The 21961-nt window shown below is 34.5% G+C and overlaps 2 protein-coding genes across 5 annotated transcripts in view; one reads left to right on the forward strand and one right to left on the reverse strand.

The window, feature by feature from the left end:
- LOC138315525 (uncharacterized) overlaps positions 1-21626 on the forward strand; it is a 99568-nt gene extending 77942 nt beyond the window's left edge. For all 3 annotated transcript variants that reach the window (XM_069256611.1, XM_069256613.1, XM_069256614.1), the window contains exon 3: positions 17679-21626. In XM_069256611.1, coding sequence (XP_069112712.1) covers positions 17679-18832 — 1154 coding nt within the window. In that variant the 3' untranslated portion in view covers positions 18833-21626. The remainder of the gene's footprint in view (positions 1-17678) is intronic.
- The window catches only part of LOC138315524 (RAB11-binding protein RELCH homolog), a 174607-nt gene that overhangs the window by 125802 nt on the left and 26844 nt on the right, over positions 1-21961 (reverse strand). The gene's annotated exons all lie outside the window — the stretch shown is intronic.

The following is a 21961-nucleotide window of genomic DNA, read 5'->3' on the forward strand; positions in this document are numbered from 1 at the left end:
ATGTAATATCTAATGCAAAATTCATCATTTCCTTTTTTATGGAATTTTATATGAGACAATATGCTATTGATTGTCAGAAGAAATCGCCTGAACATCACATTTTTCATGTCCCTGACTCTGACAAGGAAGAAAAATTCCTATTAGATATTTTTTTTTTCTCTTCTAATTATTGGACTCTGGAACCCCTGGAAGCATGCTTGATTTCTTTTCTCATTAAACCTCCCTGACTTGAACAATTAAAGCTTGTCCTGAAAAATCTCATTTTTTTCTCATTTTTTTTTTTTTACTTTTGCTTTGATTGGAGAATTAATAGCCATAGTTTTTGAGGTGATTGTAATAACAACAATCTTTAAAATTTCCTATTCATGATTATTGACCATAGCTGACCGGTGAAAATGACCACTCATGGACACCAGACAATTATCTGGAACATCCCTATCATCCCCTGATCAATACATTGGCATGTTAGGATGACTATGAAATTATCTCTTACACAATATTCCTCTATTACCATAAACACTTGTACTCCATATGTACTGCACACCCTCCACATGTCTCCTCCCACCAACTCACAACAAACAACCTCCAGCCACTAAGTGGACTCATTCCATTCTGGACACAACACCCAATAGTGTTATTTTTGAGTTTAATATCTATTCTGCAAAATTCTAATATCATGAAAATGTGACACAATTATCATAACAGTTCCTAAGAGCAGTAAACAAAATGAACATCTAGCTGAGAGCAAACATGCATATGTCTAAAATCTTTGAGGCACATTGTAACGTTCTGATTCACATGTAAAAGACTCACAAGACTCACAGGGATACAATGCTGTTATCAGAGGCATCACGTGTTGTAAAAACTTCAACTCCTTCACCAGAAAAGAGGAAGGGCGCTTAAAGGTGGAGGGGAGGTAATTATGGTGAATACGATACTAGTATTAGTCACCAGCTACTACAGGGTGACATGTTCCTTCAACATGGCTATTTACAGTGTGACAAACCAAGCAAGCAATCACAAATTAAAACTAACACTATTATGTCACAAAAGGATAAAATTACAGTCTATTGGACTATATATGTATACAATTGACTCATGAATCATTTCGGAATGTGAAAAAAATCTAAGTTATTTTCCCAAAATATACATACCATTGTATACCTTACATAAAACAGATGCCTACCATCAGTATATGTGCCATGCCTATATACTTAATCTGTAACCTGGTAGATGTTGATGGAATATTACTAATTTTTTGTGACAGAATGTAAGTGAATAATGTATTGATTTCCACACACACTGAATAAACTTCATGGATAGGACACTGAAGGGAGAGATAGGGCAAACAGACCCAAGTGTAGCTTGGCGGTATATGTGTCAAAGGTCTGAATCTATTCACCAAACTATCAAACCTTTCCAGTTCTTCTGATTTTCCATTTTATTTACATGTGATTTTATCTAAATGTATAAATATTAATAATTTCAGATTTTTTTATATTTGAATTGATTTATTTATTATTTCTGTCCAGTATTATACTTTGGAGTCTGAAAACAATTAAAAAATTCACTTCTGAAAATTCATAATGAACTGTTCCGGCCAATAAAATAGAAGAGTTCCAATGTGCTTTGAGGGGTGAATGAGTGTAGGGTCGATATACACAATCTGATAACATCCTCATTAGATAAGTACAGCAGTATCAAAGAACCATTGGCCAGGGATGTTCCTCATAAAACAGCCAATCAGACAGTTACATAGATAACAGATGGTTGATCCAGCCAATCTATCCCATGGATCATTGTTTAATTTTTTCACAATCATCAGACTATATTAAATATTGGACAAGTTATCAAGTTCATCTAACAAAAACAAACATTCTAGTTGTTTGATGAGTCTTTATTTCGGCTGATTGTCGGATAGTTATAAGTATTTTATCATTGGCCGACCTGTCTCACCAAATGCAACATGATTAATACCAGGTCATCATGGTCCAGCGAAGGAAAAAAGTTAAGGATGGCTGACATGCGAATAGTAGAGTTCAAATACATATAAATTGAAATAATTAATGAGGTCAAATAGAGTCCAAGTTCAAATGAAGTTTGGAAGTCGGACATTCTTTAGAACATGAGAAGTTTGGTTTATGATAAGTAACATATTTTTCTATTTCCAGGATAGCATGTAGTGAACCATTACTAAAGGGAGATAACTAAAACAAAAAGGGAGATTATTAAAGTCAAATGCACTTTTCACATAATAATATGATGATTTTGGGATACCCTGATTTTGGGATACCCTGGTAAAGGAATATTGGAATCAGATGTGATTACTAAACTTTAAAGGATGTTTATGATAGAAACTTTAAACGTATTCTTTAATGGAAAACAATTTGTCCATCCCATCCATCCTATAATGTTCAGACATTTAAAAACAAAAAACAATGATTACCATTTAATGTAAAACAGTAGTGTACATCAAAGGAGAGTATCAAAGGGGAGACAATGCAGACCAGTTTCAGTATGGTTCCATTGAGCTATTTAAAAGGAGCATCTACACGCTACTGACAATCGTTTGACTTGTTGTGGCTGTAAATACTTTATACTCAAACTGAGCATGCCATGATCTAGTAACGAGGAGGAAATAACTTCCGTGGTTAATTTTCCTTCCTTTCTGATGTGTATTTGACATGTCAGAAAACAATAACTATATCCTAGTCGCCCTATATACAGAATCTGCAACTATGTTGCATACCGGTATATACATATACACCAGAAACATTTTACTATGGAGACCATTTTACCAAAGCCATTCTAGTCGTTAAAATATTTGAAAATTTAACTTTGAAGTATAGACTAACTGGTATACATATATATTCAAATGTCAGTTATATATTTACTGAAATGTGTTTACCAGTCAGAAAACTGCACTTATAAGTCAGAAGATATTATACAATAATATATACCATATTTACTGAAAGGCATTAAAACTAGATATTAAACAAGAGGCCCATGGGCCTTAACGGTCACCTGAAAATTTAAGCCGTTTGGATCCCACTGGGCTCCACCCCTCAGCCTTTGGGGATGAGACAGGGTCAAAATGACATAATAGCAAAATGTCCTCTTGTGGTTATAATGTGAATCAAAAGTTTGAACAATTTCCAGTAGAAAATAAACAAAATATACCCAAGAAGTATTCAATATAAACTATAGCAAACTTAGTCTCCTCCCCAGGGGCAAACAAAGAGGCCAAGGGTTATAAAATTCACAATTCTGATAAAGCACCACAATATCTTTAGAACACAAGGTCCAATAATAGCATTATTACAAAGGACATGAACTCTATAATATAGTCACCGTCGAAAAATTCCCTTTTTCAAACTCATCCTAGATCTTGTTGATATAAGGCAACATACAGAGTTTCCATCAAAATCAGTTCACATTTACCAAAGTTATCTTGTTCACAAGCACAATGATAAAATTAGAACAAAGGGCAATAACTTGTATGTTACTGTCGAATAATTCCCATTTTTGAACTCGTACGAAATCTTGTTGATATAAGGCTACATACAAAGTTTCATCAACCTCGGTTAACATTTACTCAAGTCATCATGTTCACAAAGTAAAGTTAACGCACGATGGACAATAGGCTATTGCAGTAGGTCACTATGACGTATGGTCAGGTGACCTAAAAATAGTAACAGTGACCTTGACCTTGACCTGGCAATCCTGAAACTGTATCTTGTCGAAAATATTATGGTCCTTTAAATTTGTGTGAAGTTTGATCAGAATCACTCAAGGAATGAAGCCGCTAGAGCACTGAAAAGGATTTTCTAAAAATAGTAATGGTGACCTTGAACTTGACCCTGCAACCTTGAAACTCAATTTTTTTCAGTCCTTTGTATTTGTGTGCAGTTTGATCAAAATCACTCAAGGAATGAAGCCGCTAGAGTGCTGACAAAGAAATTATCTAAAAATAGTAACAGTGACCTTGACCTTAGTATGGCAATCTTCACACTCAAACTTGTCCGAGATATTATGATCCTTTGTCTATGTGTGAAGCGTGATCAAAATCACTCAAGGAATGAAGCCACTAGAGCACTGAAAAGGATTTTCTAAAAATAGCAGCAGTGACCTTGACCTTGACCCTGCAACCTTGAAACTCGAACTTTTTCAGTCCTTTGTATTTGTGTGCAGTTTGATCAAAATCACTCAAGGAATGAAGCCGCTAGAGTGCTGGCAAAAAAATTATCTAAAAAATAGTAACAGTGACCTTGACCTTAGTCTGGCAATCTTCACACTCAAACTTGTCTGAGATATTATGATCCTTTGTCTATGTGTGAAGTGTGATCAAAATCACTCAAGGAATGAAGCCGCTAGAGTGCTGATAGGGATTTTCTAAAAATAGTAGCAGTGACCTTGAACTTGACCCAGCAACTCTGAAACTCGAACTCGTCCGAGATCTTGTTAATATTAAGCTACATACAAAGTTTCATCAATCTTGGTTCACATTTACTCAAGTTATCGTGTTCACAACAAAAAGTTAACGCACGACGACGGACAAAAGGCTATCGCAATAGATCACCATGACCTATGGTCAGGTGACCTAAAAAATGTAAGAAATCAAAAGTATATATATTTACAATAAATCTGCTACATATAATCAGACATTCCAGAAATCTATATATAAATTTTTGCATCTACATCGATTAACTATTCTGAGTGTGCATGTATCAACCAAGATTGTTCTTTATTTGACGTCTGAGTCAATTTAGATTCTGAAATAATTTTGAATAAAAAAATATCTATATTATGTTTCAAGTCAACTAAATAATACCATTACGGAGAATCCATGTTAACTAAGATCTTGACTCTGAATCAGAGTCAGCTAAAATTGTTATTCTGTGCCCAATCTATATACTTATCCTGCCCTGTGTCTTGAATTTAGATATTGAGGCTTATACTTTTATAGTCACCATAAGAATAAACACACAAGATATATATAAAGCTAGAACCTGTCTGGACACCAAGGCCTTATCACATTTTATACAAAAGGGTTTCTAGGAATGCCCCGCCTTATAACTGCCGTTTAATACAACTTGTGTATGTGAGACATATAAAACTATATTTGTGAGCCCGTGGGTGCTACCCATAACTCAGTATACATATCTTATGGCTGTGGTCATACATATAGTTTGGCTGGCAAATCAAGATTCATCTCTTTTGTCCTGCTCCAATGTGTATTAAAAACCACCTATTTTGTCTGGGAAAATGGACGACAAAGGTCAGTAAGCACTTAGCTTATCTGGAATGGATAACTACAAGTCCTCTAAAACACACTGGATAAATATTTGTATCTTTACTCAGTAAAGAACATGTTATCTAAATGTCATTTTATTATGTTGTATCTCACATCCCTCGGTAATCAGGTAACATCTCTCTACAAAAAAAAAAATCTTTGTAAAGATATGGAGAAACTTAATTACCATATCTATCGATGAAGCTTGATATAGTCTTTGGTAAACGTGCAATGAGTAGCTATAACAACTGGTTACTGTTGAAATTCACAGGGCCTGGTAGGAAAGGAAAAATAATAGCAAAGCTTTTAATTCAACATCATATTCGTTTAACATCACTTAAACAGTCTTTATGTTTCTCAGAAAGATATTCTCATTTTATTTGCATTATATTACAATATCTCATGACATGTTTTTCAGTTGCCTTTTATTTTATAACCATGTTTCGCTGGGTTTTTGTTGTTGTTTTTTTTCAGTGAAGTAATTAAAAGCTGTTCCTAATGTTTTAGTCATTCTGCTTTATAAACAACTGACAGGTAATTTAATGGTTTAAAGGAATAAATCCCACTTTTGAACATTTTCTATGAAAAAGTAATTTATTTTCACATCTTCATGTGATAGATTTCACAACATACTCTGAAAATAGTAATTTAGATTCACCAATATCTCATAAGCAACAAACACATCAGTTATGTTCATTGAGCAGTAACTTAACAATTATGATATTTTTATGATCCAATTTCTGGCTTTACACAAAGCTAATTAACGCAGAATAAGGCTTCCATCGTCTGTAATGACTGTTAAAAGCTATACATCTATCATACCAATAGAATCCTTTAATAATTTGTTGACTGATAAGGCATTACACAAGGTGGTGAGACAAAGCCAAGTAATAGGTGTAGTCAAATAGGTGTTGAACTAGTAGATTGAGTTATGTAGGTGGTGAACTTGTAGCTAACTAGGCTTTACTAGTAATAGATGGAGTTATGTAGGTGGTGAACTAAAAACTAATTAGGTTTAACACAAAGCGTGAGACAAAACCTATGGTAACAGATGGAATCATGTAGGTGGTGAACCAGGAACTAATCAGGCTTTACACCACAGAAATGAGCAGAAAGTCTAAAATGCCCTGTCTGTATAATATATAGCATCACATTTGCCTCATAAAAAAATCACCATTTATATGATAAATGTGAGTGGTCAATGCTGAAAGGGAGTTAGCAGTCCAACAATGAGAAATCGTTGTAACTGAAAATTTACCTGTTGTAATAAATGAACATACCGTATTAAGTCTGAGCCCAGAAGATGACAATAGTCTGGACACAAAGTTTTAGTTCTCATATAGCATTCTGGATGCAGATAACCTATCAAAAGTTCCACTCGAAGCAGAGAGACACAGACATTCTGGGTAGTTTTAGGTCTTTATAACTTTCATGGTTTAGAAATGGCTTCAACTTAAGTTGAATCAGGAAGCAGTTTCTTGTTTAGCTCTCCTATCTTCCAGTGCATTTATCAAGTTTGAATCCAACATGGGGTAGTTGCCAGGTACTGACTATAGGTTGTTGATTTTTCTCAGGGTACTTTGGCTTTCCTCCATCTCCTCACCTAACACATCCTTAAATATCCCTAGCTGTTCATAGGGTGCGAAAACAAACAATAAATAATTTTGCAAAACTAAAAATGAAATTTTCCATTGAACATTTGATATTCATTGTTTCATTAAGCTAACAGTATGATACTTACACCAGGAACGTGTCAATCATCACTGAATTATTTATTTATGGAATCACAAACAGAAATTAATCTGTCTCTTATTACTTGATGCCTACACATGAAATTATTTATTCTGTTTAGAAAATGCATAGACATACTGAGTCCACTTCTTTTTTGCTTTTAATTAGCTCAAATTACTGACCAAAAACTGACAGAATGTGATACATGTATCCCTATCTAATCGTTATTTCTTACCCTGTAGTATTAGTAAAGCCTTGTTTTGTATTCAGTTAATGATATCTACGGATTTCATATCTAACAGGCGCTGTAATGGTAAAATAATCCGTTTTCATGACAACCAAAATGTCAAACCATATAAAGGCATCAATATCCCTGAGCAAGCTACACCATGTTGTCTTACTTTGATTCCATTTTCCCCGACACTTTGTAATGATACACAGAATGATATTAAGTCGCTGCATACGTGGGCAGATTGTTCCTGTTACCATCTCCACTACTTCCGCATTACAAGAAAAGAATATCATTTAAAAACCTTTTCTTGAGCAAACAGAAAATATAATCTTTAAAAATCTTTAAGTCAATTTCTTCCTTCTCCTGAGTTACTGCATTGAAACACGAAGGAGTACAATATGTCACTGATCATGAGAACACGCTCGTATAAAAATAACATTTCATGGTGATCACTTTCCGCTTTACCTCCTGTCTCAAACATGTACAAGTTTTTGTTATATAATAGTCTATCAATGATTTTTTTCTGAATTTTCTTTTTCGTTCCTCACATTTACTTACTGAAAAGAAAATTTGATATGCTCATATGATACATCTAAGAATATTTCGAGAAGTACATCGTGGTATTCAAATTTCTGCAGATCAAATACAAAATAGCCAGTGATGTCTTAAGTTGGTTATCAATTAAATTTAAATACATGTACTATTTGAGGTTAAAAAAACCATCAAACTCCAAATGTCTTAACAAGACTGCCACTTTTGTGTGAATCAATTTGGTTTTCAAGAACTTTACCAAATAGCAAAGCTATAGAGTATTGACAAATTGTAGTTTAGAAAACAATCCCTCCAGTATGTCTAACAAGAAAGCAATAACCCAGGCTGAATATGATAGACTACTAACCTTATGAATATAGAACAATTTAAAAAGTCCATTCACAATGTGATTGATGGTTAACATATTGTACCCATTCTTCCACTTGATCTCCCATACCTTCATACTACAGACTTGTATCCATTCTTCCTCTTGATCTCCCATACTTTCATACTACAGACTTGTACCCATTCTTCCATTTGATCTCCAATACTTTCATACTACAGACTTGTACCCATTCTTCTACTTGATCTCCCATACTTTCATACTACAGACTTGTACCCATTCTTCCATTTGATCTCCCATACTTTCATACTACAGACTTGTACCCATTCTTCCACTTGATCTCCCATATTTTCATACTACAGACTTGTACCCATTCTTTCATTTGATCTCCCATATTTTCATACTACAGACTTGTACCCGTTCTTCCACTTAATCTCCCATACCTTCATACTACAGACTCCCATAGATCTCCAAGGGTGACTCCATATGATCTGTTGTAAACAGAATCTATAGCTGGTCAACTTAGTATGTACCCAAGTCCTTAGACTTCAATTTTTCATAGCATGAAAGCTTATTTTATACAAATAAGATTGAAATTCAATGCTTTTTTCATGTGGGCTTGACTGATCCTAGTTTTTTTCATCAAATTTTGATTTTAAAATGGTACTTGTAGTACATAAAATCATTTCAGTTCTGATGAGAGAGGTCCAATACTGTTATCATGGGAAAAAGAAACTTCCGAACAGAATCTAAACATACTATACAATTAACACTTCAAACAGCCATAGATACACAAAACAATGATACAAAGCACTTAGGAATACTGGTCAACTACATTCAGTCCAACTTGTAAAATAGTTTTGTGTTTTAAAATCTTTGTGATATTTTCCTGTGGAGACATCTATGTTGTGTTGTAGCTTTTTGATACTGACATACATCTTAAAAAGATCATTAAGAAGATGTCACATACAGAGGCTGCTATAGTAACACCCACAGTCTGCCAAATGTTAGGCTATCCGAAGACGAAAACAAAACAATATCAGCGGTTCCCAGCCATGTTCCCAAGGGTAGCCCATCATCAAAGGATAGATTACCATGGCAACCAAATCACATATATTCCGAGATATTTCTATGAATATTAGCATTGTTTCCCTGGAGAAAATGCCATAAATATTTACAGTGAATGATTTGTGGACAAATTAGAGCTTCTACGCTGTCAAGTGCTAAAGTAATAGCCACAACACCATAGGCAAATATTCAGCCCAACTTACACAAGAGTGGTCTCCCTTGGGTAAAATTTGTCTGTGCATGTCTTTAAAAAGGGAAAATGTATCGATTCACATTTCCTCTAGGAATATTGAGTGTCTTAAGATTTACATGCAGTACCAAAAATACCGGGCTTTTTTTTTCCTTCACATGAAATTGAGTTCTATAAATGGATGCTGAAATAAACTGAATACTTCATAAAAATCAGAAGGTTAACACTATCACAGAGAAATGAAAATCTAATTCATGACCTTTTTTCTGATTGCTTTTCCAGATTTATTCTCATCCTGAAGTTGCAGTTTCACTTTACAGATTGCACTTTAATACCAAAAGTAATTACCAAATCCACCAAAAACTAGTTTCACTGAAAAAGCCAGACATGAATATTCTCATTGTGTGATGCTAATGAAGAAACTGAATTGTGGGAATTTTTCAATGTTCATTAGCATAAAATCCCAACACCCTAAGGTACACTATACTATCATGTAACAGTAGAGTTAATTTGAATTGTCATTTGGTTCTTGACCTTTCAAAATGACCTTGAACAATTCTGACCACGCAGTATGACTGTGACCAACCTCTAAATCATACAAAGAATACATCTGACCTTTATGGATGTGACCTTCATTTTATGCCTATGGTATCTGGAATGTTGTCAAATTAATATGATTGGTGTATGTTAATGGACTATGGAGGAATTATAAACCCTATACCACAACTGACAGTTACCATGGCAACAGATTTAAAGCTTTACCATCAAACAATGTAAGCAGAGAAAACAGCTTTAAAACATTACTAATTAATCACAGAAGGGAAAAGTGTGCCAGGTTTATTGAAGGTTAATCTAAACCAGGTATGCTGACTTCTTGTAAATGCTGCTTAAAGCATCAGTAAAGATAGTGTGTACAACCAGGGGGATTCCCAGCTGATAGACTGCTCCTCTGAAAAATTACCAGTAAATGATAACAAGTTTGGAAAGGGCTATTGATTTGAACAAGCCTTCAAGGTATTTCTACAGCAGAATGTTTAAGTGGGTTTGATCATATAAGTAAAATAGCAGTACTCATTATCACTACAATGTAAATTGTTTGATTCTTTTCAATTACTGCTCAAAGGTTACAGCTCAATGTTTCAAATTGTTCAATGTTTACTGCTCAATGGTAACTGTTTTGTCATCACTGATCAGAGTTTATTACTCTGTGTTTGATGTTTACAACTTTGGGTGATTAATTTCCAATATTTATCATTTTAACTGATAAACCTATGAATAACAATAATCTTCATATGGAGAAATTTGCAATGAACAGCTGTTGCATAAATTGATCTAAAAACAGATTCTACAGTCACAGATTTGTTGTCTCCCACGGAGTAGCCATAGCAGTCGGAGTCAGACAAGCATTTCTATCTATAAAGCATTAAATCTTCAAAGCAGGAGGAAAATTTTATCACTTCACAAGGACATCAACTTATTGACTTTAAAGGCCATTAAAATGTGTCGCTTCTCAATCAATGGAAGATATCACAACTCATTAAAACATGTCGTTTTTACATCAATGGAATAAGACTTGAGAAGCATTGTTGTAACGTGTTGCTGATGACCTTAATCCCTACTAGCTGACATTGGTACATTTATAGATCTAGATAAACCGCAAATCACGCTAAAGCACAACAGGATAACAAATAATTTGACGGAAGTGAGGTGCCGATTCCTTTTCACAGAAGAGCTGTTTCCGATTGACCAGAATGGAACCGCTCCTGACATAAGGTCAATAATTTGCGGTGGTCAGATTGGTTATTTATTCACATACTCACTGGTCAGTCTATCAAACATCCGAATGGAACTTCCGATCAGAATTTTTCCGATGCTATCTGTTCATACCATTTCACACCAACTCTAATTGGAATACTCTACCTTACTTTGGAGAAAATGTCTTATACATTGGATTGCTAGGCCACCATACGCTATTCTACACTTGGACCCTTGAACAGCTGTAATACTCATATTTGGTTCATAGACATGCAATCAAGAAGTCACCGAAAAATTACAGACACATAAATTAAAAACCACTTGTGGTTTCTAACAAAAGTGAGATGAAAAGAAACTTAAGTAAACAGTTCTTTATGACTAGATGTTCCAGCTACTGTCGACTTCAAAACAGAAGCTACGCATTAGTGTGCACACTGTTTTCATTGGCCAATAATCAAACAGAGTTGATTTCATTTCCAATGCCTGTCTTATTGATGTAGCCTGATTTACTGTAGTAACGTCTGCTGTTTCATGGTGGAGAGAAATTTATGATTCCTTTTCAACTTTTCTGTTCCTACCAATATACCTACCACACTTGAGAAGGTTTAAGGATGATGTGATCTGATCTAACACTGCGATAGCCATTTGGTGCTAATTCTCTTAACATGTGTGCTTTCCTGTGGAATTGAAGAGAATCAAGTTTTACTTTGATATGTTCTTAAGGATTATGGCTTCACAACTTGAAATATTTTCATCAACTTAGAAAATTAAATTTAACAGCTACATTTTGTACATATCACGGATTTAACATCCATGTGAACATGCTACCATCTGATTTGTGAATTATTAAACAATACTACATTAGACAACCTCTATCTAAACATTTTACAGTGCATAAAAATGAACTAAAGAAAGTTGCAATCAATACCAAAGTATGTTTTTTAAAGAGCTGATGAAATCTGAAGCAACATTCGCCATCTTCCAGATTCTCCAGGATTTGAATTGTTATTAAATCCATATGATTGAATTTTTTGTGTGGTTTTTAAACTGTGTTATAAGTTTACTGTGCCTTTCTCGCAGCTCACCTCACAGCCAACAGCTACAGAATGAACATTGTAGAGCACTTCTAATGAAACATATGGTGCCTTGTGTTACCTGTTGGAGATTACGGTGTCATGACAACCGTTTTAAATTAGGAATATAGCCGTGTGATTCAAGCGTCAACGGATCTGTAATCATGAGTTTTTACAGTTATAACTACTTCTGTAAGTGTTTATATTTATATACTTATTTTGAGACAATAGTCATTTATCTAATACTGTACATGTATGAACTGTATGAACAGAGCCATCATATAAAATCTATCTAAATAGCAGAAATAGAATGTCTACTGAATATAACGAAAATGCTAATGAAAATACAATGGCAACATGTCACAGTTGAAAATTTGTTATTTACAGACAATGACACATTTATTTATTATATTGTGAACAAAAATAGTTTTCTGCCATATTTAGAATGATTATAAGTACCACAAAAAAATCTGAGGGGTTGTCACGATACAAGAAGTGAAAGAATATGGGTATTGTATTAAGACACTCAAATACCCAAATTGTGACAGCCCCCTGTGATAAAAATAAGGAAAAGGAACAACTGACAGTTAAGTCATTGAGTAGTGTAATACTACAAAGTTAAAGAATGCTATATACAAATATCTACAATAGTTGTAGATACAATAATAGATTTCTGATTTGTACCACTGAATATCTATGGAATCTATCATTCAATAATAGAAGAGTTGTATTTGTAACAGCTACATCAATGAAATTTACAAACATTATAAAAAATTATCTAATCATATTTTGTAGTGATAATTAATAATAACTTCATCATTTTTGACCAACCAAAGCAATCTTTCCATTCACCCTATTGAATTTTTTTTTTTAAATGGACATAAAAAGGTTCTTTTTATCTTTTAACACAATGTACATACGTATAACCATTTGAGAGCATTGCATTAAACAGCTACTCTATTCAAAGTGGGGACAACAAGTGGAGTGTAGTGACTGAAAGGTCAAAGGTGTTCTCCCATATTATCACTAGCCCTCTATCTCTGGGTTGCAGGTTCAACACTGATGAGGGGCACAGTGACCAGGTCTTATGTCAATTTCTCCAGGTTCTCTGACTCTGATTGATTTCCTTAAGTATCGTCCAACAGTCCATAATACTCCAATAGGAGAGGATGTTACTAAGTTGGCAAAACTTGTGTCTAATCCCTGTTGTCAATAATTTACGCCAATAAAAATGTTAAAAATCAGGTATCGTCCGGTTATTAAAAGAATGTACAAAAAATAGACATCAGCCAATTTAAAAGGATGTCGTCTTGTTATGATGCATACCAGAATTCAAGGACACATTGATTCCAAAACTTTTTCAACACACACGCTTGTGATTTTGCTTCTTATCTTAAAGATAGAATAATTTCATTTCTTGCCTTAAAGATAAAATAAACAGAATATTAAATGGTTTGTGTTTTTTTTTTTTTCATTTTTCGAAAATGTTATCAAGGTCAAAATTTTGTTATGGTCATATGTCACTTAGAAAAGGAATTCCATTAGGAGATTAACATCAGACAGTTGATTACCTAATCGAAGGGCTAAGATGGCATTATCATTGTCACTTTGGGCTGATAGTATAAAACAGAATAGTTTCTGCACATTAGCATGTCGTCATCTAAACGGTTTAGGAAGCTGTATTGACTGGGAAGTTAAGATGTTCTGACACATTTTCAATAGCCATTGAAATCAGTAGTGGTGGTTTTTCTCTTGGAACTCTTCTTTCAGCTTCCTAAACTTGGCACACCCTTAAATGGTCCTTGCCAGCTATTAATGGAGCACATAACAAACCAAATGGTCATGACAAAACTAAAGTACCAACGTTAAGGCATTAATTATAAAACATGGTGCCATGCTGAGTGACAATTACTGATCAGGTTATTGAGAATGACAGTGATGAAGAGTTTTTAATATTTCTCAATTTGCCTGAGGTTAGATTGAGAATCAATGACCCTGCTATCAGAGGATGGCTGACTCTTGTCCTACTAGGCTTCTATCTGACAGTGATATGCACTATAAACCCCCAGACGCACCAGGGTAATTGAAAATTATAGTGAACCACACCAGGGGTCCAAAACTGGATATCTATCATCTAAAGTCATTATGCACCACAGTCTCATCCAATCATATTTACTTTCCACAACAAACAAAGAGAAAGAATTAAAGCCTAACCCACAGCCTTTGAGAAGTATCGTTTTTGTCTCGTAGTTGTATAAGCCTGCAATTCTTGCAGCACAATTTACTAGAGGCGGGCGTAACTAGAATTGATGTCACAAAAACATTGTATTCCTGGAAATCATAGCCGTGTGTATCAAGTTTAAATCTGAGTTAATATCTTCCTCTGTCAAGGTATAATTCCAATCAGACTGGTTAAGATCAATATAAAAGTTATTAGGATAGGCAACCCACAATGATACAAACTTATAACAGTCGACCTAGTCTATACCTATTCTCTACCACCTCCAGCCTCTAAACTCTATCAGGAGTTTTGTCTCCTGTTTCCATGGAACCAGCCGTAGCTTTATACCTAACATGCTGAGCGTGAAAGCTCTAAATTTACCACAATAAGCCAGATATCAATCTTTTATTCTTTTGTAAGGAATTTATATACAGCTACACAAAGCCAGTACCTGTTGCACGCATTAGAGTACAATAATAGTTCATCAAACAGTAAAACATAGACATTTTAATGTTCGGGGGTACAGAAACCCATGTAGGATAGTTGTCGGGTACTAACCAGTGGTCAGTGGTTATTTTCCAGGTACTCATTTTAGCACTCTATGTGTGAGAGTATTTTTTTTTTCTAATTAACTGAAATGTATACTATGTTATGTTTTGTATCACTAATCATTTCTACCTTTACACATTATCTGATGCAGCTTTCCCTCAGCAAAATAATTTTAGAGACTGAAACTGGTGTATCAATTTACCGTTAGATGTTGTTTCCCAATTTGTCTTTTAAGGTAGGTCCATACTTTTGAAAACCGCGCCAATTCATATGACGCTAAACCGGAAGCTGCCGAGGTTGTTTTGGGTTCAGAATGGTTTCCGATACGCTACGACATTCCACTTGGATATTTTTTCAATCGGTGCAAATTGTCTACATATAATATTGAATGTTTAAAATCATTAAATAAATCAAATAAAAGCAATGAAGTGAATATAACATGCTATCTCTGAGGTTTTTGCGGTCCCTGTCGTAAATGGGAATGGACTTTCAAACACCAGAAGTAAGGTTCGTCGCAATAAATGATAAGAGGGGGCCGCGTCCGGACTGAAATTCCGGAATTCTAAAAAAATCGCCTACAGATTTCTTTAAAACACAAAATTTGGAGAAACTCATAAAAATAAACAGACATAAACCACATAGAATATGACAAAAACATATGAACTGATGTAGAATGTTTTCTTGTGGCATGATTTTTAAAAAATAGTCAAATATGACCAATCTTAGCCCTGGATGAAATGGGGGTAGGGTTATGAGTTACAAACTTTAAGCTTACAAAATTGTGAAATTTTGATCGAGGACCCCATGTTTTTATATGATATTTGAAAAACATATTACCTTAGGCATATCATATACAAATATTGTAAAATTGACATAGGTTTTCATTTCTTTTTTTGCCTATTCACTGGTTTTTTTAGGGGTAAAAACATGGCAAAACATGATAATTACGAATAGAAACGGTCCTCGGCAATAAAGAAAATTAGTTAGCATTTGTAAAAATACAATAGTTTTGTATATTGTTTTATCGTTAGAAATTAATGACAAAAAATCAACAGGATTGAGACTACATTCACCCTAATATTACGGAAAACATATTTTTATGAATTTTTCTTTTTGCGGCCAGCAAATTTGTACGGATGGTATATTTCAAGCTCAAATATCTCAAAAAGTAGTTCGAGAACACCCATTTTTCTATACAAATTTGAAATCTACATGAAAAATGCAAGAAAATAATACCTATTAGAAAAAAATGACATGGGTTTCACCAAAAGTATGGAGCTACCTTAATTTCATCATTTTTGTGTGCAAATAAAGAAAAAAATTCCAAGAGTGATTCAAGGAATCTATATATGGTAACTTTATATAATTCCCCTTTGAAAAACTGACATTATTCTCTCTAACCTTTTGGTAATTGAAGCTTTTTAAGGGTGAATTTGATATGTTTTCTAGGAGAGTTAGTTACCATGGTAACATACTAAATATGTCATGGGAGATCAGAAATAAATCACTGACATGTTCTGCCATGTCACACAGTCATAAATTTCATAATTATAATTTATACTTAAGAGGTAAGAATTATGCTATAATCAATTTGTAACATCAAATTAATGTCACATCCAAGCTGGATTTTACCTACCTTACCAAATATACATCCACAAAATCGAAAGTTGTTTTTGTCTATATTTCAAAAACACTATTGATGTGAAAAAAGAATCTTACTAACTTGTCTATGGGACAAAGAAGTAATTCCAACCGTGTGGACAAAAAAAATTGTCAAATTTTCGAGGCGATCTGCCCCTTTATCAAGACACACAAAACAAACCTGATTACACAATATGATAGATCTTGTCTAAATTGATTAAACTTAAAGATAATTTGATTTGCCTTTTGCCTAAAGATCTGTTACATGTAAAATCAATAAATTTCATTCACAGATTTTATATTATAGGTTTCCCTTTTTTCATTCCATTTTGTCAAAATTAGCCAAAAGACAGGTTCTTCTGCGTTTGTTAATGATTAAGTTGTTATGCTTGCTTTTCCTAATTAATGAGCAAAGAAACCAATCCTATCTAAATAATTGCTTATACCAGTATTAATTTGCGTTATTCATCTCAATCAAATTGAGCTATTTAAAACATCAGAATCTCCATTTTAAGAAAACATCTGTAACATCTGAAATACTTCTACATGATTTAGCTGTATTTTTCTGATCAAAGGCAATTACATTTATGAAAGTTTGGCAGCCAGTTTCTGTTTTACAAATTTCAATTTGATAGAATTGATCATGGCAACAGGTGAAAAATCATTTCTGAAAAGTTATAATGACAAATTGTGATAAGACGAATTGTTTTGCATGCATAGTTTTTAAATTAGAGATTGTGCCATTTTTATGGCAAATTGAAAGATAAAGATGTGTAGCATAATTACTATTGGCTCGACTCTTGGTGTATGTATTAGATTTTGTTCAATATAGATAAACTTGAAATGTTTTGAATACAGGAGGGGCTGGAACATGACAGACTACTGGTATGTCTCTAACTCCCTTCCCTCTCCCCTCCACACACAATAATTATATGACAAGGGCATTAAAATCTACGATCTTCTTTCAGAAGTTAGAAATAACTAATATTTTGAAATACATTAGAATCTTAAACTTTAAACTAAAAGTTAATGTTCGTTTTATATTTCACAGATCCTAGTCTGGGCAACACGAGTGACCAGTATGATTACGAAGGCTTTGAGTCTGCGTCCACTGGACCTGAGTATAAGATTCGACAAGTCGTATTCCGCTACGTGTTTGCTGTCTTTCTCATCCTGGGTACCGTTGGATCGTTCCCCTGTATTGTGTTGCTGAATCGTTACAGTCATACCGTGTGGTCGACCTGTGTGTACCTCTCTCTTCTCCTCGGTATTGACCTGGTCAAGTTGTACGTCCATTGTGGGAACCAGTGGTTCGAGGAGGTCACCGACGAAAATCTCAGCTGGAATATTCTACTCATATCAAACTCCATCTGTAAAGTGTACACATTTCTCCTGAGTTTCTTTAATCACATGTCGTCATGGATTGTTGTCGCGGCCTCGGTGGAATTACTGATAGCGGTGCGGTTTCCGCGGCACATGTACATGATGTGTATGCGGGAGCGGTCACAAGCCGTCATTCTATTTATCATTGTTCTACTAATCTGTCTCAACATTCACTTCTTCTGGACAGTAGGGTTGAGCCTGCCTGGTCAGTCCCCGGAAATAACCTCACCATACTGTCATGACAACTACGAACTGTCGGAAGATTTCCGAACGATTATATGGCCTCTCGTTGACTTCATCGTTCGAAATGCTATCCCCATGATAGCAGTGTTTTCATGCCTGTGTGTGTGCTCTGTGCACATCGTCCAAAACATGGGAAGGAAAAGCAACCAAGATGAAGTGGAATCATTACTCAGCAAGTATTTCCTTGATCTAAAGACCCTTCACGACATGAAGAAAGCCACAGTGATTTTATCAATGTATTTCCTGATAAACTCATCATGTTTGGCCATCGAGTCAGTCTTAGCCAAATTTCCTGAAGTGCATTTAAATTTTGCTCTGTTTGACATAGTCCTTCGTACAATGGACTTTGCCTATTTAAGTTTAAAGCCGTACATCTTCATTGTGTTCTGTAAGAAGATGCGACAGGATATGATGAGCTGCTTCAAATACTGCCAGTCAAATAAACGCTACCAACTGTCGACAAGGAAAAGAGGTTCATCCATCGAAGTCACTCGATCTACAAATTCTATTAACAGTACGGCGGGTGCACGTCCCAAAATCTACACTGCCACTGGTATTGGTACTTCAACAGGTGTGTGAAGTGAAATCAGAAGACCATTGCTGATCTTCAACAGGTGTGTGAAGTGAAATCAGAAGACCATTGCTGATCTTCAACAGGTGTGTGAAGTGAAATCAGAAGACCATTGCTGATCTTCAACAGGTGTGTGAAGTGAAATCAGAAGACCATTGCTGATCTTCAACAGGTGTGTGAAGTGAAATCAGAAGACCATTGCTGATCTTCAACAGGTGTGTGAAGTGAAATCAGAAGACCATTGCTGATTTTTGTAAGTTGGATTTGATATTCAACAAATTCTTATTGATTAATCATAAGCTTCAAGAAAACAGCACAAAAAGTCCCAGCACTACGACAACTGCCATGATTAAGAAAGCTTCGTAAGGATAGAAAACAAAATGCTTTCCTAGTGCTACATAAAGGTACTTGTGCAATAAAAGTATCTAAGTATATAGATTTCAAAACCACAAATGGATTTATTGTCTGTGCTTCATCTTTGAGTGTAGAAAACAAATATGTGTTTGGATGTTATCGCAAAGTCACCTCACAATCTGGGAAATTTAACACAAGTATGGAAGTCACCTTGCAATGTGGGAAATTTATCACAACTATGGACGTGGGAAATTTAACACAAGTATGGAAGTCACCTCGCAATTAAATGTGGGAAATTTAACAAAAGTATGGAAGTCACCTCGCAATGTGGGAAATTTATCACAACTATGGAAGTCACCTCGCAATGTGGGAAATTTAATACAAGTATGGAAGTCACCTCACAACGTGGGAAATTTAATACAAGTATGGAAGTCACCTCGCAATGTGGGAAATTTAACACAAGTATGGAAGTCACCTCGCAATGTGGGAAATTTAACACAAGTATGGAAGTCAATTCGCAAAAAATGTGGGAAATTTAACACAAGTATGAAAGTCATCTCGCAATTAAATGTGGGAAATTTAACACAAGTATGAAAGTCACCTCGCAATAAAATGTGGGAAATTTATCACAACTATGGAAGTCACCTCACAATGTGGAAAATTTAACACAAGTATGGAAGTCAGCTTGCTGCATGGGAAAGTATGAATGATATCACTTAGTATAAAACTATAACAGTTTTGTATACAAGAAAAGTAGACAAGGTTTGATCTATATCTTGTAAATTGTTTATAGCACAAAAGGTTCAATATTTGCATTTACATGTATCAGGTAAGATATTTTGTACATACATTGAAATTCATTCATTTTTTATGTACTTAAACAAGTCAGTTCAAATCTTATTGAAGCTTTGTCAAAATATGGTTCCACAGATGGAACGTAACTGAATATAATTAAAACTACCAATTTCAATCACCATGACAATGATATTGTATAGAATTAGGCTGCATGTTCTAATCACCATGACAACATAACACTATTGTGTGAAATGAGGTTGTATGTTGTAATCACCACGACAACATAACAATATTGTATGAAATGAGGCTGTATGTTCTAATCACCATGAAAACATAACAATATTGTGTGAAATGAGGTTGTATGTTGTAATCACCATGACAACATAACACTATTGTGTGAAATAAGGCTGTATGTTCTAATCACCATGACAACATAACAATATTGTATGAAATGAGGCTGCATGTTCTAATCACCATGACAACATAACAATATTGTATGAAATGAGGCTGCATGTTCTTATCACCATGACAACATAACAATATTGTGTGAAATGAGGCTGTATGTTCTAATCACCATGACAACATACCAATATTGTATGAAATGAGGCTGCATGTTCTAATCACCATGACAACATAACAATATTGCAGGAAATAAGGCTGTATGTTTTAATCACCATGACAATGTACTAGGTAAATGAGGCTGCATGTTCTAATCATCATGACAACATAACGATATTGTGTGAAATGAGGCTGCATGTTTTAATCACCATGACAATGTACTAGATAAATGAGGCTGCATGTTCTAATCACCATGACAACATAACAATACTGTGTGAAATGAGACTGTATATTCTAATCACCATGAAACAACATAACAATATTGTGTGAAATGAGACTGTACGTTCTAATCACCATGAAAACATCACAATTTTTTTTAAATATTGTATGAAATGAGGCTGTATGTTGTAATCACCATGACAATGTACTTTGTAAATGAGGCTGCATGTTCTAATCACCATGAGAACATAACAATATTGTGTGAAATAAGGCTGTAATGTTGTAGACACCATGACAACATACTAAGTAAAAATATTGTATGAAATGAAGCTAATGGTATAGTCACCTGATCATACTTGGAACACAATAATTCAGTCTTAGAGTAAATTCTATCTGAAATAATACCACAACTTATCTTTATAAAACAGATTTTATCAGCGTTTACTGTATGTGTAAACCATCCTTTTTAAAATTATCTTCATAAACCCAATCACATGACCTATGACCTACCACCTCTGACCTAACCATATCACTTTGATTCATATCCTCAGCCATTAATTGGGAGAGAATGCATTTTATGAAACAAAAATGCATTATATTATAGGTTTGTTTTTCTGCTATGGAACTTTCCACCAACGGTTACCCTTTGATTTATGGTGTTAGACTATGTTCGGTGATCTGTGAGTGAGATTACCACCTGGGATGTACATTATATGTCTCAGCTTGCTTATATAGCTTTTGTACCTGTTTTTTATCATTGAATATTAGTTTATCATTCAGGCATTCTGTATTATTTTACAAATCATTAAAACACTATAGGAGAGAGCATATGTTCATGAAGCCACACAAATACTACATACCGTATTTTCCCTAATGAGGGCGCGGGCGGGTAAATGGCTTGGGGGGGGGGGGGGGGCGCTGTTATTTGAAACCATTTTTAGATGTTTTTTTCTGAAACAGACTATAGTCATATTGCTTTTAGTTTCATATTTTTCTGAAACTTACTATTACCAACTTACGTTTTGAAGTCAAGTAACTATTGAAATTACATAATTATGAAGAAATGTATGCACCAGAAGAGTATTAAACATTGGTTAAATATGTCTGTTTCACGGAATTTTGGCATTTCATGCTAGCCTGTTTGTTTACCATGCGTACACAAAATGGCGGACGGTGCTTTCGATCACTACTTTCGTTTTGTGGCAGATGGG

The sequence above is a fragment of the Argopecten irradians genome, chromosome 2 (genome assembly GCF_041381155.1).
Source record: "Argopecten irradians isolate NY chromosome 2, Ai_NY, whole genome shotgun sequence".
NCBI classification, from domain to species: domain Eukaryota; kingdom Metazoa; phylum Mollusca; class Bivalvia; order Pectinida; family Pectinidae; genus Argopecten; species Argopecten irradians.